Here is a 19,576-nt window from a genome sequence, read left to right as displayed (position 1 = left end):
ATTGTTTCGCTAATGAGACAATTCCTCTCTCTCTCTCTCTCTCTCTCTCTCTCTCTCTCTCTCTCTCTTTTTTTTTTTTTTTTAGCGGCAGTAGCACGCAGAAAAGCAAGCCATGCCGCGATCGGCGACCGGCCAAGAACACGCACTATCAGAATGCGACAAACAATGCCTGACACAGCACAGTAATGCACTTTCAGCTTAGAGTGACATTAACACCTATAACAAAGAAAATGGCACTTATCAGATCAAAGAAAAATAAGCAATCAATTCAAGCACGTGAAAAAGGAAGGGTACCCGTATCAATATGGACGGAGCGCCTGACGCATAGCAATGGCTACCTTGTAAAGCTTAACTGCTAAGCTTACGACTCGAACCAAACTACTGTAGTTGTATCATCATTCATTCGACCTAAATTGTGTCTCATATTAAAATGGACCAACTTTGTTTCGATTTGGGGTGCGGCCTAAAACTTTTCTCTCCTCTTGAATTTTGAGTCTCAAATTTCAGGTGCGGCTTAGATTCGAGAAAAATTTTTTTTCCTTGATTTCGAGTCTCATTTTTTAGGTGCGGCTTCGATTTGAGTGCGGCTTAGATTCGAGTAAATACGGTAGTGAGCAGTCACATCATCCAGAACCACTCCACTGCTATGCGGTATTGGAGACACAATACATGTGTACAGTGGGATTATAATTAAAGTTAAACTTTCAAAATTCTGTAGAAATAACACCACTGGTCAGAATGATGTCAAATTGCAATGGAATATTATTGGAGAAGGCGGAAAACATATGGCAGAAGAAAAAAAATAGTGTGAAAATTGATCAATAGATGGCACTGTATGTGTCAGAATACATAAATGAAAACACCTGTCATGCGCACAACCGATTGAAGTTGGTATAATCACGCTGGGTACACGGCTTTTCCTCCTTTCACGTCTGTGAAGTTCGCCATGACTGTCTCAGTGCAGGATTGCGCTCTGCTGGTAAAGCTGTATTACAAGAATGATGACTGTGCACATGTTGTTCTGCAGAAGTTCAGGACACTGAAGGGTTTGAAAATAGGCAAGGGTCCAATGACTGCTGTGGGTCTGGAGAATATGATTTGGAAATTCGAAAAGACGGGTCTTTTTTGGCATGCAACCGGGTAGAGGGAGCAAACAAATTGATTCGACATCAGTGGAAGCAGTGGCCACAGCAATGCAGGAGGAGATGAGTGGTGGTGTGCAAACGTGTAATGCATGGAGAAGTGCCAGAACATTGGACATACCCATGAACACAGTGTGTAAAATCCTGTGAAACATCCTTCTTTGCTATCTATTCAAAATTACCCAGGTGCATGAGTTGCTTCCAGCTGACCTCCAGCAAGAGAGACGTTTGCTTTCGAATTTCTTGCTCACATAGAAGTGGATAATGATTGGCTATGGAAGATGTTGTGGACAGACTAATCCCACTTCCATCTGACAGGATATGTCAATACACAGAACTGTCGAATATGGGCAAATCAACCAGTACCATTTCATCCTGAAAAGGTCACTGTGTGGTGCAGCTTTACGGCATCATTTATCATAGAACTACATGTTTTCAGACAGGTGCTTTTGGTTCTGTCACCTGTACCGTCACTGGTAAGCTCTCCAACTGTGTTGATGTGTGGATGGGATCATTTTTATGCAAGATGGCACACCTCCGTACATTGCAAATACAGTAAAGCAGCTAATGAAGCGCCACTTCAGAAATGCTAGAATTACCAGCTGCCATTTTCCTACAGCCTGGCCATCCCGATCACCTGAATCCATGTGACTTATGGCTATGCGACTATCTGAAAGATGTGTTCAGTGCTCCGATTGCAAACTTAGCTGCACTGAAGGCACCCATTGCGCAACACATTCTGAACGTGACACTTGGGACAGTTTTGGAACATGCTGTTTCTCGATATAAACTTGTTGCATAAAATGGTGGACAGCATACTGAATATAATAATTTGTACCAGTAACACGGAAATTAATAATCTGATTTGTTTTTGATTTATGCTTTTAATGCAGTTTTTGGCCTCAGGAAAATTAAAACTCATCAACACTTTTTATGCGTTTTTTGGCCTCAGGACAATTAAAAATCGATATTTCCCACCCAATGTGATACGACCTTGCCTTGGTGGATGGACTTATGTAACTAACAGTATCACACCTGTACACTCATGCACATTGAGTAGTGCAGTTTGTTTAACGTCAAATGTAAACCTTAGGCATTACTGTATGATTCATTTGTCATTTGTAGTCGAACACTATTAAATTATGATGCTTACAGCACAGCGCCATCTATTGCTACATTTTGTAATTATTTATTTTTCTTCTGCCATACGTTTTCCCCCTTCTCTGATAATACACCATTGCAATTTGATGTCATGCTGACAAGTGGTGTTATTTCTACAGCAGTTCGAAAGTTTACCTTTAATTATAATCTCCTTGTATATCCACTCACTGCACGTCACAAAGCACACAGATTGGCATGGCTACTGAAAAACTATCGTTGGATGATAAAGCATGGAAAATGGCCAGCTAAACTTATGAGTCACGGTACACACTGCGCAAACTACATCAAACAACTTCTCAACAGAACTCTAGAAAAAAGTATGATGACCATCCAGGAAACAAACTTCCTAACACAATTTAGAAAGTAAGGACAAATTAACAAAAGTTTTTGAAGATGGCCCCCCTCCAAAAAATAAATGATGTTGTTGTCTTCAGTCCTGAGACTGGTCTGATGCAGCTCTCCATGCTACTCTATCCTGTGCAAGCTTCTTGATCTCCCAGTACCTACTGCAGCCTATATCCCTCTGAATCTGCTTAGTGTATTCATCTCTTGGTCTCCCTCTACGATGTCTCAGAACATGTCCTACCAACCGATCCCTTCTTCTAGTCAAGTTGTGCCACAAACTCCTCTTCTCCCCAATCCTATTCAGTACCTCTTCATTAGTTATGTGATCTACCCATCTAATCTTCAGCATTCTTCTGTAGCACCACATTTCGAAAGCTTCTATTCTCTTCTTGTATGAACTATTTATCGTCCATGTTTCACTTCCATACATGGCTACACTCCATACAAATACTTTCAGAAACGACTTCCTGACACTTAAATCAATACTCGTTGTTAACAAATTTCTCTTCTTCAGAAACGCTTTCCTTGCCATTGCCAGTCTACATTTTATACCCTCTCTACTTACACCATCATCAGTTATTTTGCTCCCCAAGTAGCGAAACTCCTTTACTACTTTAAGTGTCTCATTTCCTAATCTAATTCCCTCAGCATCACCCGACTTAATTCGAGTACATTCCATTATCCTCGTTTTGCTTTTGTTGATGTTCATCTTGTACCCTCCTTTCAAGACACTGTCCATTCCGTTCAGCTGCTCTTCCAAGTCCTTTGCTGTCTCTGACAGGATTACAACCTCGAAGTTTTTATTTCTTCTCCATGGATTTTAATACCTACTCCAAACTTTTCTTTTGTTTCCTTTACTGTTTACTCAATATACAGATTGAACAACATCGAGGAGAGGCTACAGCCCTGTCTCACTCCCTTCCCAACCACTGCTTCCCTTTCACGTTCCTCGACTCTTATAACTGCCATCTGGTTTCTGTACAAATTGTAAATAGCCTTTCGCTCCCTGTATTTTACCCCTGCCACCTTCAGAATTTGAAAGAGAGTATTCCAGTGAACAATTTCAAAAGCTTTCTCTAAGTCTACAAATGCTATAAACGTATGTTTGCCTTTTCCTAAACTAGCTTAAAGTCGTAGGGTCAGTATTGCCTCACGTGTTCCCATATTTCTACGGAATCCAAACTGATCTTGCCCGAGGTTGGCTTCTACCAGTTTTTCCATTCATCTGTAAAGAATTCACATTAGTATTTTGCAGCCGTGGCCTATTAAACTGATAGTTCGGTAACTTTCACATCTGTCAACGCCTGTTTTCTTTGGGATTGGAATTATTATATTCTCCTTGAAGTCTGAGGGTATTTCGCCTGTCTCATACACCGTCCTCATCAGATGGTAGAGTTTTGTCAGGACTGGCTCTCCCAAGGCTGTCAGTAGTTCTAATGGAATGTTGTCTACTCCCAGGGCCTTGTTTCGACTTAGGTCTTTCAGTGCTCTATGAAACTCTTCATGCAGTATATCTCCCATTTCATCTTCATCTACATCCTCTTCCATTTCTATAACATTGCCCTCAAGTACATCGTCCTTGTATAGACCCTCTATATATTGCTTCCACCTTTCTGCTTTCCCTTCTTTGCTTAGAACTGGGTTTCCATCTGAGCTCTTGATATTCATACAAGTGGTTCTCTTTTCTCCAAAGGTCTCTTTAATTTTCCTGTAGACAGTATCTATCTTACCCCTAGTGAAATAAGCCTCTACATCCTTACATTTCTCCTCTAGCCATCCCTGCTTAGCCATTTTGCACTTCCTGTGGATCTCATTTTTGAGACGTTTGTATTCCTTTTTGCCTGCTTCATTTACTGCATTTTTATATTTTCTCCTTTCGTCAATTATATTCAATATTTCTTCTGTCACGAAAGGATTTCTACTAGCCCTCGTCTTTTTACCTAGTTGATCCTCTGCTGCCTTCACTACTTCATCCCTCAAAGCTGCCCATTCTTCTTCTACTGTATTTCTTTCCCCCATTCCAGTCAATTGTTCCCTTATGTTCTCCCTGAAACTCTGTACAACCTCTGGTTTAGTCAGTTTATCCAGGTCCCATCTCCTTAGATTCCCACCTTTTTGCAGTTTCTTCAATTTTAATCTACAGTTCATAACCAATAGATTGTGGTCAGAGTCCACATCTGCCCCTGGAAATGTCTTACAATTTAAAACCTGGTTCCTAAATCTCTGTCTTACCATTATATAATCTATCTTAAACCTGTCAGTATCTCCAGGCTTCTTCCATGTGTACAACCTCTTTTTATGATTCTTGAACCAAGTGTTAGCTATGATTAAGTTGTGCTCTGTGCAAAATTCCACCAGGCAGCTTCCTCTTTCACTTCTTACCCCCAATCCATATTCACCTACTACGTTTCCTTCTCTTCCTTTTCCTACTATCGAACTCCAGTCACCCATGATTATTAAATATTCGTCTCCCTCTCAACATAGATTTCTTCAATTTCTTCATCATCTGCAGAGCTAGTAGGCATATAGACTTGTACTACTGTAGTAGGCGTGGGCTTCGTGTCTATCTTGGCCACAAAAATGTGGTCGCTGTGCTGTTTGTAGTAGCTTACCCGCATTCCTATTGCTTTATTCATTATTAAACCTACTCCTGCATTACCCCTATTTGATTTTGTATTTATAACCCTGTATCCACCTGACCAAAAGTCTTGTTCCTCCTGCCACCGAACTTCACTAATTCCCACTATATGCAACTTTAACCTATCCATTTCCCTTTTTAAATTTTCTAACCTACCTGCCCGATTAAGGGATCCGACATTCCACGCTCCGATCTGTAGAACGCCAGTTTTCTTTCTCCTGATAACGACGTCCTCCTGAGTAGTTCCCGCCCGAAGATTCGAATGGGGGACTATTTTACCTCCAGAATATTTTACCCAAGAGGACGCCATAATCATTTATCCATACAGTAAAGCTGTATGCCCTCAGGAAAAATTACGGCCGTAGTTTCCCCTTGCTTTCAGCTGTTCGCAGTACCAGCACAGCAAGGCCGTTTTGGTTAGTGTTACAAGGCCATATCAATCAATCATCCAGACTGCTGCCCCTGCAACTACTGAAAAGGCTGCTGCCCCTCTTCAGGAACCATACGTTTGTCTGGCCTCTCAACAGATACCCCTCCGTTGTGGTTGCACCTACGGCACAGCTATCTGTATCGCTGAGGCACGCAAGCCTCCCCACCAACGGCAAGGTCTATGGTTCATGGGGGGGAAAAAATAAATAAATAAATATATTATGAGGAAGACTGTTGCAGAGCTGCTTTAGTGTATTTACCAGTTACTGGCACAAACTTTCAATGACCATCCGTGATTATCCTGGTGTGGAAAGCCTAGGACGAGTCCACTTGGTACCATGAGATCATATGAGAAGATATCGAATGATATACCAAACTTGCGTGAACATAGGCTGCTCTTTGTTTTTCTAAATTTTACCTTGGTAAACCATGGTGTGGTCTATAATTGAGATCCACCCCCCCCCCCCCCCCATCCACCCTCAGATCATAAAGTACCAATTTCAAAATGACACGTACACGTCTACTGAGGATTGGAAACTTAATAGAGTAGCAGTTCATAAAAAGAAGGAAAGCGACTTTGTCTCACAAAATTGTGTCAGCTTGTTTGTACAACTTGTTCACTTTCTAAAGAGCAGAAGCAAGGCGACTGGTATGAGTTGATATTTTGATATAAATAGAATGGTCTTAGTCAGTACTGATAGCTGTTTTTGGTGCAGCCAACATTGCCAGTCACAGTTGGAAGTTGCCCCCTCTGCCCCACATCCCTCTACAAACTTCACCAACAACTAACCACAAACCCCCCCCCCCCAAGCCGTAGCCACCACCCCCCTCCCAACACCTAACTAACCTACAACCTTCGGCCTATACATCCTACTAATCGCCCTTAAAAAAAAAGCCCTAAAAATACAATAGCCCTCAGGGACGCACTTCCGCCAACAGTACTCATCTAGATGAGACTGAAGGTTAGAAGAGCACCTCTTCCCCCTCCCAATCACTGACTTAACTGCCGTCCAAAACTCCTCTATAGTATTCATACAGGCCCCTGTCTGATAATTCTTAAGCTCAACACTGTAGTTCACTACTAAATGATTGCACCCCTGCTGACCCAACCCCCTATAAGAAGAAAACATGTCTGAAACTATAGTGGTACCCTCTTCAATAAAATCCTCAATCAATCCCATTAATTCCCTTTTTGTCTGGCCCTCCAAAACCCTAAATATACATTCTGAACACCCCCCCCCCCCCACGATACCACAGCCCCCCCACACCCATAAACCAACCAAAGACTTACCCCTCCCATACTTTCTTTTCTCCAACTGCGATTCATCACTCTCCACAACACCAGGCCCACCCAATCTACCCCTGTACCATATATATTCAGGACACGCCTCACGACAATAAGAATACCAATCAAGCACCGTTCTCTCACTCACACCACCTCATGCGCACAGAAACTGTGAGAGGATTTATAACAAAAATGATATATCATTAACACAATTTCTCGCATGTCCAACCTAGACCTCTCAAACCAGGAACCTCACTTAATGGAGCGCCATAAGTTATCCTTACATCATCTCCACATATGGCTGTCCCTGTTCCGAGATGCCAGAACTTTAGTAACCCTCATTTCTTCATGACACATTGAACACTTCAGCCAACAGGCCAAATAGCTGAAGAAATTTTATTAGAGACAACGCACGTCCCCCATCATCACAGACATCCAAAAACTGTTGACCTAGACAGTCATATCCATACATACCAAAGATATAAACAAAGCAATTTACCAAAATTCATACACGATGAACAGAAAAAAAATTACAGTAACATCAACATAGCAAAACCAAAATCATTAATTCACTGAAAAATATTCTGCTGAAAGCACAGTCACCACCGATATCACACAGGTACTCATGCAAATGAACCCCATACGCCACTTAACACGCTACCCATAAACAAACCACCAGAGAGAACCACCAACCACAACAATATGCCACCTATAAACACGCCACACACACAAACTAAACCAAAAATATCACCTAACACACACCACATAAACATACCACCAGAGAGCACCACCGATCACATCAAAACGACACCTACAAACGCACCACTCTCACAAACTAAACCAGACACCGTCGTGACATCACACACCACAACAGCCTTACGTCACGGGTTAAAGCCAACGGGTGGAATCGGATGCTTTCATTGACCCTATTTTATTTTGAATGTTTCATTTTATTTTTTGAAAACATTGTCAGCTGTCTGGAAATGTCATTTTAGTAGTTGCCAATACGGATTTCAGATATCTTTAACAAGCATAAAACATTTACAAACACTGTGGCCACACAAACGAAGAATTGTAATCAAATCTAATTAAGACAGATGGAGATAAGATTCACGCAACATTGAATAGATTACTGGTAACAATGACATTTTATTGCTTTTGCCAAAAATATATAACTGCAAGTACATAAAATCTGAACATACTGAAACACTATGCAGTTGGTCCCATTTATTCCAGACTATGAGTTTCACCTAAATCGAGCACAATCACTTCTCCACATCACCGGCATCTTCATCCTCACCCATTCTTAATGATCCAGAATTTTGCTCAGAGTCACTAAAATAAACATGGCCATCTTCAGACCCATCAAAATAATTGGAAATTCAATTTTTTTTAACTTTTCATGACAAGCAGCCAATATCCAAGGGCACACGTCTGACACAGAAGCACACTGCAAATGGGCCTTCTGGTGTCAAAGTTGCACTGTTCATTATATAATCTCTATAGAACTGCCTTATGTTAGCTCTGAGTGAATGGTTTGTACGCACATCCAAAGGCTGCAACACACTTGTCATGCTGCTATGAATAATAACTAAGTCACAGTTTCCTTCTTCCAGATTCTGTTTCATTTGAGCACCATTGCACCAGTGAAAAGTATGTACTGATTTGAGTGAAGAAGAGCTCCTAGCTGCTTTTTCCAAACTGCTGAAATCCAGTCTGGGACCAGCTGCTCTGTCATCCACCCCCTGTCACGAGCTCTTACAATAATACCCCAGGTCGGAATCTTTCTCCCTTGGGGAGGCTTTTCTAATTAAAAACCACATACAGTGGCAATTTTCATCCAATCAGTCCTAATGCTTAACATCACTGTGCACTGCTACTTTTCAGCACCACACATATGTATTGGCACACTATGTTTCCCTACCAAAGTGCTGCTCAGCACATCAAAATAGACTGGCGTTTGGTCTGTGTTCCCTACCTGGGAAAGTAAATAACATTTTTTGTGTCAAATATGGATTATGCAATGCTGAAAAGATAAATTGTTTTCGTAAGTTTGGGGCAGTTTTTGTGCAGTTGTAGTTCTTCAATGAACAGGCAGATTGTTTTGTTGCATAAATCGCAAAACCCGCCCATACAAAACTTTAAATTTTACTGGCAATATGTTTCTTCTACATGCTACTTTGCTGTCTTCAATTTGAATTATTTCTGCTGTAGCAGCATATCCACATTTCCTATTCTGAATCACAAAATCGAACAAGTCTTTTTCCACATCTGGATGTTTGCACTATTTCCCTCAAAATGCCCAACAACTTTTCAAACTATTTAGGAGGTTTTGTTCACTTGTTCATCATCAATGAATGTTTTTTCATCAACATCAAATCTGCATTCAGCTACCCATTTTCCATGTTCCTTTGCGTAGCTGAAATCCTGAAGTTTAAATATTTCCTTGTAACTAGCATACTCCTCTCCTAATGTCACTGTCAAACCAAAAGATCAACTTTTCTCTTGCTCTCAACCTCCTTACACTGTCCCGTGAATTAGTCACATCACCAGAACTCCCAATAAATCCAGTATTTCCACAACAGACGTGTCAAGTGGAGAAAGCCTGCCACCTAGTTGCAGAACGGGTGAAGCTATAATTGTAGCAGAGCCATCCTTCCCTCAACATAACAGTTAAACTGTAGTTATGCTAGCATTGAAGAAGGGGAAGGAGAGAGATGCACCTCAAAGTATTGTCTAATTGAACTTCATTGTAAATTTAGTGTTGCGGCCTATATTCGAGATTTACTTCTTATTATAATCTCGTTTCAAAAGTTTAGGTGAACCCCAATTTCACGCATGGCCTACAATCAAGTACATATGATACGTAGCAAAACTAACAAGCAAACCACTGATGTGAGTTCAGTACAAAGGCTTGAATAAGGCTGGGAGATGCAAAGAAAAGTGAATACTCTCCAAGCAATGACTGGAGAAAATATACATGAAAGTTAAGGAAATGTGGAAGCTTTCGAAGGCACTCCTTCAACCCTTCTCCCAGAAGAAGGAGCAACTCACTCTGAAAACTTTCACATTTCATTAACTTTTACATGTTTCTTCTCCTGCTGCTGCATGGTGAGTAGATTTTTTATCCAACCAATTACATTACAGAAAGTGATTACAATATCTGTGGACTTTGAAGAAATATATCCTGAAAGGAAGTAAGGCTAGAAGAAAAGAAGGAATACAGAAAGAAGGGTTACAATCTTAAGTCTCTCTGATGTCAAAGTACTAGCACAGTCAGAAAAGGAATTGGGAAAGAAATAAACTCAGCTGCAGTCTTCTCAAAAATTAACACAGCATTCTCCCGAAGTGACCTTTCAAACAGCAGGCCAGAAAAGGATCTGAACCACACTACTCCTAAATACATGTAACTGTCTTACACTCTACATCATATCAGCCATAAGAAAATGACGACACGGACTGAGATGTAAGTGTTGGATGTATCTGGAATAGATAATAAAATAACAGGATAGCACAGCCATGACACTGGAATTGTTCTTTACAATCTCACCCAATTTTAATCTCACAGAAAATGCCAGGGACTGTTTGGGTCAGCAGGTTAAAAGTAGCAATCAATTTCCCTGAAATTTGGTAGCTCTATGAGATCTAATCATCAAGAAGTAGCTTCGGCTGGAAATGGCACACCCAAAAACATTGCGGACTCCATTAATCACCCAGTTGAGGCTGTTATTTAGGCTAATGACAGTGTTACATGGTATTAGCCTGATGTCTCCTAGAAACAACTAATTTTTGTGTTGTGTGCTTACATATGCTATAGACATTTGAATAAAGAATCATCAAAAGCAAAAAGAAAATAAGTTTCTAAAGCAGACTCAATTATCAAATGAATAGCAGCATATTGCACCTTAGACAAAACAATGGCACATACCAGTCATTTTACAAGTTCTCAATCATTATAAAAGGAGAAAAAAATATTTACTATGAACACAAGGGAAAAATTTAACCAAACCCCTAATTTCCAAGAAAGGAGAAAAATGTTATTTCTGGAAACGTAAGAAGTTCACACTATACAGAATAATTCAGAATCATATAAGGAAATAAGCCAGATGATATGTATCGGGAAACATAATAGTAAAGAAGGGTGTGCCTAGCAAGAAACATCAATTTTCTTCCCCTTCTGAAATTATGATAGATCACCCAATATACCACAATGCACAATTATGTCATTCATTTGAGATGTACTCTTCCATAGTTCAACTGAGAATAAATTAACAATTCTCGCGGTTTAGTTTTCACTTCATTTGCATTGAACTCTGCAACTACACCATTTTCTGGAAAGAATTATTAGATAGAACCGCATCTCAAAACTTTGAATCACACAAAGGTCTCAACTAAAAACTGTTAGAAACTATTAATGATTAATACCAGAAATGTATACAACTAAATTGATCACTGAAGTTTTCTTACCCTAACAACTTCTGTACAAAAATCCATAACAATTGTTGCTTTTGCTTCAGTCTCCTTTTCATCCTTGTGCAGTTCTAAAATATATGTCCCATCAACTTCTTGCCTGTAAAATAAATACACATACATTGCAATAACCATGATGTTGTGTAACATAAATACTAATGCATGACTAAACTTTCATGCTGAAACACTGTCAAATGACTTTAAAATTACATAAACAGTTGACAACTTTTGACAGTAAATGATGGCAGAATATACAAGAACTCAGATAGGTGCATAGTATCAAGCTTTAGTGCCAGCAATGACATAGGCTTATCTTTTGGCTTTTATGTCATGTGCAATTACTGTAAAACAATTTTCCTACTAAATGCAGTGACACTACCTTATTTTCTTTCAAACAAGTGTAAAATAATTATCAACGACATTCACAGAATATCGCTGATTGCCAGTACATCAGAACCAATGAAAACATCTTTTAAAATTCTTGTTTTCAGTTACTTAATGACCTATGAACTGTAATTAAAATTTGCAAAGGAGAATATGGAGAAGGTTAGCTATCAAGGAAAAAGTCAACCTCGCATCAAGGGGCAAAAACAATCTCACTTGATATGCTACACTTTTACAGTTACATACACTTCATAGTTCAATCACATTAAAAATTATCAAATTTAATGTTAATTTCTCTTGTGCTTTCTTCCCTATAATTGCTCTTTATTATTCTCGCAGTCGTGATTTATTAAAACAGTAAAATCACTAGTGAATGCCTAATTGTAGATGCACCATGTCAGAATGTATTTAGCATTATCACTACTACTTTTAACAGAGAAATGAATCACTACCATTAATCACAATTATAACTCTGTCAGTGTATATGTGTGAGTTGCTTTACATACAATAGTGATACCTCATGGCCATGGAGGTGTGAGTGAATATGTTGCAATAGGCTATCAATTCAATCAACACTTATTAAATTAACAGTTACTGTTTAAAAACAAAGATGACGAGACTTACCAAACAAAAGCTCTGGCAGGTCGATAGACACACAAACAAACACAAACATACACACAAAATTCAAGCTTTCGCAACAAACGGTTGCTTCATCAGGAAAGAGGGAAGGAGAGGGAAAGACGAAAGGATGTGCGTTTTAAGGGAGAGGGTAAGGAGTCATTCCAATCCCGGGAGCAAAAAGACTTACCTTAGGGGGAAAAAAGGACAGGTATACACTCGCACACACACACCTATCCATCCGCACATACACAGACGCAAGCAGACATTTGTAAAGGCAAAGAGTTTGGGCAGAGATGTCAGTCGAGGCGGAAGTAAAGAGGCAAAGATGTTGTTGAAAAACAGGTGAGGTATGAGTGGCGGCAACTTGAAATTAGCGGGGGTTGAGGCCTGGCGGATAACGAGAAGAGAGGATATACTGAAGGGCAAGTTCCCATCTCCGGAGTTCTGACAGGTTGGTGTTAGTGGGAAGTATCCAGATAACCTGAAGGGCAAGTGTTACACCGTCCGGGTTATCTGGATACTTCCCACTAACACCAACCTGTCAGAACTCCGGAGATGGGAACTTGCCCTTCAGTATATCCTCTCTTCTCGTTACCTGCCAGGCCTCAACCTCCGCTAATTTCAAGTTGCCGCCACTCATACCTCACCTGTCTTTCAACAACATCTTTGCCTCTGCACTTCCGCCTCGACTGACATCTCTGCCCAAACTCTTTGCCTTTACAAATGTCTGCTTGTGTCTGTGTATGTGCAGATGGATATGTGTGTGCGTGCGAGTGTATACCTGTCCTTTTTTCCCCCTAAGGTAAGTCTTTCCGCTCCCGGGATTGGAATGACTCCTTACCCTCTCCCTTAAAACCCACATCCTTTCGTCTTTCCCTCTCCTTCCCTCTTTCCTGACGAAGCAACCGTTTGTTGCGAAAGCTTGAATTTTGTGTGTATGTTTGTTTGTGTTTGTTTGTGTGTCTATCGACCTGCCAGCGCTTTTTTTTGGTAAGTCTCATCATCTTTGTTTTTAGATATATTTTTCCTACGTGGAATGTTTCCCTCTATTATATAACAGTTACTGTTTGGTTTAATTAGATTTATATGATGTAAGTCTGGTGAAGAACTAAGTATATTCATATTCATGGCCCATCATATTGCGTCAACATAGGGGTAACATTCCCTTTAAACACAGCATGATTGTTTTATTTGGGTTTATCAAGTTAAGACTGCTGAGTAAACTGTTACCTCATATCAATTCTCATCAGCATCATCAAATAATTCCGAAAATATCATTCTTTTACAATCTTTCAGTTGTTCATACTTAGACCAAATGCCTGACTGATTTACACACTTAGTTCAGCAATTACTTCCAGTTTCTGCGACCTTGTGACACAAAAGCAACCTAACAGTACCTATTACTCTTGGTGCTTTTAATCAACTTTTATGTTTTTCATCAATTTCTTTTATTATTTTTGCTCCAAAGGAATAAATAACATGACAGACAATTAACATTTTGGAGTAGTCTCTATGTGCAGTTATCTGTCTTCACATCTCCGTTTTACTGCTTTGAACTAGTGCCTGCAAAAAATATATGTTTCCCTGTGCTCTGCAAACTTGTTTACATTTATTTTCAATTGTCCACCAGTGGTGTGACTGTAAAAATTCCAGTTTCTTCGTAAAACACTTCCCTGCACAATGACATCTGTCTATGCAATTTCCATGTGTCTTTATCCTCACAAGCTGAGTCCTGAAGACCTCATTACCCAGGCACAGACTATCATGAACTACATCTTGAATTACAACATTTCTGAACAAGTCTGTCATATAATTTTTTTTCAGTAATTCTGAATTAATATTGAGCAAATCTTTTTCTTTTACTTTGTTATAAATTTTTATACCCTTATACTGCGGATTTTAAGCATTAAGCTTTAAACATAGGGTGTTGTGTTGTGGTCTTCAGTCCTGAGACTGGTTTGATGCAGCTCTCCATGCTACTCTATCCTGTGCAAGCCTCTTCATCTCCCAGTACCTACTGCAACCTACATCCTTCTGGATCTGCTTAGTGTATTCATCTCTTGGTCTCCCTCTACGATTTTGACCCTCCACGTTGCCCTCCAATGCTAAATTTGTGATCCCTTGATGCCTCAGAACATGTCCTACCAACCGGTCTCTTCTTCCTGTCAAGGTGTGCCACAAACTCCTCTTCTCCCCAATTCTGTTCAATACCTCCTCATTAGTTATGTGATCTACCCACCTAATCTTCAGCATTCTTCTGTAGCACCACATTTCGAAAGCTTCTATTCTCTTCTTGTCCAAACTAGTTATTGTCCATGTTTCACTTCCATACATGGCTACACTCCATACAAATACTTTCAGAAATGACTTCCTGACACTTAAATCTATACTCTATGTTAACAAATTTCTCTTCTTCAGAAACGCTATCCTTGCCATTGCCAGTCTACATTTTATATCCTCTCTACTTCGACCATCATTAGTTAGTTTGCTCCCCAAATAGCAAAACTCCTTTACTACTTTAAGTGTCTCATCTCCTAATCTAATTCCCTCAGCATCACCCGACTTAATTAGGGTAGGCAATATAAAATTATGTTGACTCTTGTAATCAGGCTGAAATTGATTTGTTACAAATAAATTATGGTTACTATGAACAAAGATAATCATTTCATGGATGCACAGTTAGAGAACACTTAATTTATCCACCATCAAGTTTTCCTGCACACACTGATCCAGCAAATTTAAGGTTTGGTGAACTGTAATGTGTTCTTTTGTAGTTTAAATGTGTATAAACAGAAGCTGTGAACATTGGTACAAAGGAAAAGCAGACAGCTCTCACCCAGCATGCATTCAGCAGAGGCATCAGCAATTAATGCTATTTTTCAGTGAGTGGTCTGCTTTACACCTGAAATATGTATGAACTACTTTTTAAATACTGCAACCTAAATAAGTACATACCTCAAGTAACAGTAACGTCGTTTGAAGGATTTAGATCCTAGATTGACAAACATTCGATCACTCCCTGTTTCTGGGCCTTTCATCAAATAGCCCTGTTTTGTGATGCCATCTGCTTTTAATGTTGAATCCTGAAATTTATAGAAAAATGCATTTCAACTAATATGAATCTGATCATAGTTTATCAAAAAATTTTGAAGTAATAGCAAGAAAAGCAATAATCTATATAAGAATGAGGTACTGGATGAGTTTTAAATTACTTCCAGCAATTTCTTTAATTGTAAAATGAAATGGATTACTGACAAGAATTGTTAGACACACTTAAGACATAATGTACATCACATATCATTGCTGTTAACTATTTGCTCAATTTGCATAAAATGTTCACAATTGTTCAACAACATTTAATGATAATCACTTCACAAGTAAAATGGAAGGATGGATGGCTGGACTGATGGGGGTTAAAGCGACCAAACAACAAGGTCATCGGTGCCTCAATCGTCTTTGTATCAAGCCAGCCAGGAATAGTCTGCAGAGACCGAGGACACAGACAACAAATACCAATGAACTCAACTGTACTCGAGAATCAAGAAAACCAAGAGACAGGTGCAAATATAAGTGAGGGAGGGAGGGGTAAAAGGGTGAAGGTGGGTGACTCGCCCCACCCATACATCAGCTAGAGGACTCCAGGGTTCATTATGCAACAGCAGGTGCGCCCTCTGCATCTGACCGGTGCTTCCTCACCCTCCATTACCACAATAAATCTAGCAACACGGGCAAGTGGATAAAATTTTAGGAAACAGAGCAACAATGATGAGGCAGTAAACCAACAAAAGATGTAAAAGAGTAACAAGAATTAAAAAAGTAGGAAGGGCAGGAGCCAGGCTGGACCACCAAGCAAGGGCAGCAATAGGTGGGTGCCATGGGTCGGAGCAGGCGACGGAGCACCCCTCCAGTCCCTCATGCGACCAATGAGGCTAATATACCCAATGTCACTGACAGGAGTAGAAACTACTTTCATGGGTAAAACGTACAAAATCAGATTACTAGCACCAGAGGTAGCATGCTAGCAAGTTTAAGGTTTCACAGTAAGGTGGCCAAATTAGGGCAGTCCAGTAGGATGTGAGCCACTGAGAGATTGGTTCCACCCCAGCAGTGGGGTGCACCTTCATGTCAGAAAATGTGGCCACAGGCAAGTCAAATGTGGCCAACGCAAAGCTGACAGAGAACAGTACTGTTTGTCTACGATAAGTTGACTATTGGCATGGTGGCTGTCAGGAACGGCCGTGCCACCACATTACGAGTGTTGAAGGGAGAGGAGCACCGCCACCCACGTTTTGTGCTTAACACGAAATCTGAGGCAGCACTTGCAGAAATACTGCCCACTTAAGTGACACTTCCATCAGACCCACTTAAGTGACACTTCCATCAGATTGGAAATCGCCTAATTTGTTGAAATATTCATGCTCAAGAGTTTTAGCTACAACTTATGTTACATTTATTTATCGCAAGTAATGAAAAAGAAAGTAGATGAATGTACAACTTACGACACTATGAATCTAAAGCCAAAAACTGATTTCTGGAATCTGTTTGCACATTGTATTTATTAAATACAGCACAGCATAAAGTATAATTAACTGTGCCTGAAAGAACTGTCAAAATGATGTTCACAGAAGATCACTTTCATTTACGTTTGATTCAAGATCGTCATCATCATCATCATCATCATAGATTGAGAGCATGGTACTAATGGAATCAATGACCTTTACCATTATTCCATCATGTGTCCAGTGCTCTCGCTCCAGCTGCTACACTGCAATAACCTTGGCAATCCTGAGCAGTAACTGAATGGAAAGCAGCATTAACAAGATTCTGCAGTCTTTCATTTGACACGTCACCAGTGACATTGTTCTCCCTGAAATTGCATTTTATGTTGGCCCATGACAGTTTTATCGGATTTAGATTACAGTTGTAGGGCGGTAAATGGACTATTTTGCGATCTCTACTCTCAGCGATTTTATCCACACTGTACACTTTCATGGCTAGTTTGTTTTCCTTTTTAGGCAACAATTCATTCTTCCTCCTTGAGTCATTGTTTATTTGCCTGTCTCGCAGGCACTCTAACATCGTAATCCTCTAATCATACTTATTGGGCATTCTGTCGAGCTTCCTGTCATGGTATGACGCATTACCCGTACAATCACAGAATTTGATAGGATATAGGAATCACCATATGTGCAAACACCCCTCCTTCCTCCCTTGACATCAAGTAGTATCGTCAACTTCAAGAAATTCCAAAGATAGCGAAAACAGTTTCTTGCATGAAAGTTCCTGACAAACTAAAACTTTGTGCCAGATTGGGTTCCCAGGTTCATGTCTTGGTCTGGCACACAGTTTTAATTTGTCAGGAAGCTTCAAATCAGCACACACTCTGCTGTAAAGTAAAAATTCGTTCTAGTTTCTTGCATCTTGCTGCAAATACTTGCCGAATTTGTCATTTTATGGAAGTTTTTCTCAAACTTACAGAAGTTGTGTGTGTTCAGTACTGTGCAAAAATGTCAGTGTTAAAAATGAAAAAGGCAAAACAAATGTACCACTGGAACCCACATATAATAAGAACCACCAGTCAAGGAAGTGAGAAGTGAGTTGACCAATCAATTTGTTTTGCCAGAAGTGGAATTTTTGATGATTTTTAGTGTTAGCGTGAACATAAATGCATTACATTTATGATATAAGCAGTAAAGACTGCTTGCAAAAACCGAAGAGTAATTAAAAAGCAGTTTCTCGATGAGATACCATGCCGCAGTGTTTCCTGTTAACAAATATTTGATTTTGCAGGGGACAAGAGATGTTCGAAATTTGCATACGGCATCCTCAAAGTTTTTAATCTACATGAAATGCTCCGATTATAGTTAACTAAATAGTCTCTTGGTAACACCCATATGTAGCTCTCAAACATTTTTGTCTATTTTGTATTTTTTTTATTTTTGTGTTTCATCATGATTTTTATTCATTAATAATATTACAGTAATAGAGAAGACTGCTTTGGTTTTTAAAAATAACTGCACTTCTGCAATAACTATGTGCAGAAAGTTCCTGAAATAAACTCGTCCCAGTGACTTGAACAAGTAAACTTGAGTAATATTTTGTTCTAGTGTAAACACCACAACAAGTACTTACAGAAGTACTTGCTATATAGTAAATACAAGCCTTTTGTAGGACTTCGCATCTAGGGACAGCATGATGTTGGCAGCGCTCAGAGACACACAAATACCTTTCAAGTGATGTTGATTTTATCCACTTCTGGCAGCACTAGTGCAATCATCAAGTTATTGGGGCCAAACAGTTGATTCCCTGCGAAAAGCACGAAGGGAAGAATGCCACATTGTCATGGTCTCCTTTACGGTTCACAGCTTACTCGGAAAAACCGTAGCACGCCAATTTGTGTTCCAAGCCTCAAACAACTGATGGAGTAGTCATTCGAAGGTCCAGTTTTGGTACCCTCATTTCCAAAGTCAGCATTCTAGTAGCCAACTTGGACCAATAGTTAGCATGTTCGTTTCCTGGGATCCCAATGTGACCTGTGGTCGAAAGATGACTGTCCAGTTTGGTGGAGGCCACCAAGAAGATCCTGGATAGTCACAACCAATGGGTGTCGAAGGTAGCACTGGTCAATAGCCTGAAGACTACTTGGGGAGTCACTGACAATTAAGAATGTCTCGGCAGTGCAAGAATGAACACGGCTGAGGGCTCAATTGATGGAAACGAATAAACTGCACCCAATTGGCAGGGAGCATAATTGACTGAACCCTGCAGGTATTTAGGCAAACCTGCTTCATCAGTCGACTGTAGAGCCATCAGTGTATACCACCTCCAAACCCAGAAATGGATCAAGGACAGGCAGAAAGTGGCAGCGAGAAACCATAGGATTAACAGAGTCTTTTGCTCTGAATGACAGATTGAGACAGGTTTGAGGACAGAATCGACTCTGTAGGAGGCATACATGATTGCTTCCTAATAAAAGGGGACAGTGGAGGTAGCTGGAGTTGAGAGCAGAGACCCTGTATGTGAACTGCAATCACAATTCCAGCACTTGACCTGTTTTGTGATCTCCCTACCAGGAAAAAAGACACAGTAGTTTGGATTCTC

General features: G+C 40.0%; 1 protein-coding gene across 1 annotated transcript in view; it reads right to left on the bottom strand.

Annotated features, from left to right (window-relative positions):
• The window catches only part of LOC126191417 (dedicator of cytokinesis protein 9), a 374,795-nt gene that overhangs the window by 288,639 nt on the left and 66,580 nt on the right, over nt 1–19,576 (bottom strand). Inside the window, exons 5-6 of the mRNA XM_049932289.1 lie at nt 15,431–15,558; nt 11,468–11,570 (exon numbers count right to left, since the gene is read on the bottom strand). Coding sequence (XP_049788246.1) covers nt 11,468–11,570; nt 15,431–15,558 — 231 coding nt within the window. The remainder of the gene's footprint in view (nt 1–11,467; nt 11,571–15,430; nt 15,559–19,576) is intronic.

The sequence above is a fragment of the Schistocerca cancellata genome, chromosome 6 (assembly GCF_023864275.1).
Source record: "Schistocerca cancellata isolate TAMUIC-IGC-003103 chromosome 6, iqSchCanc2.1, whole genome shotgun sequence".
NCBI classification, from domain to species: Eukaryota; Metazoa; Arthropoda; class Insecta; order Orthoptera; family Acrididae; genus Schistocerca; species Schistocerca cancellata.
Note: the sequence above shows the minus strand (reverse complement) of the source record. Positions and strands in the feature narration are given on the sequence as shown.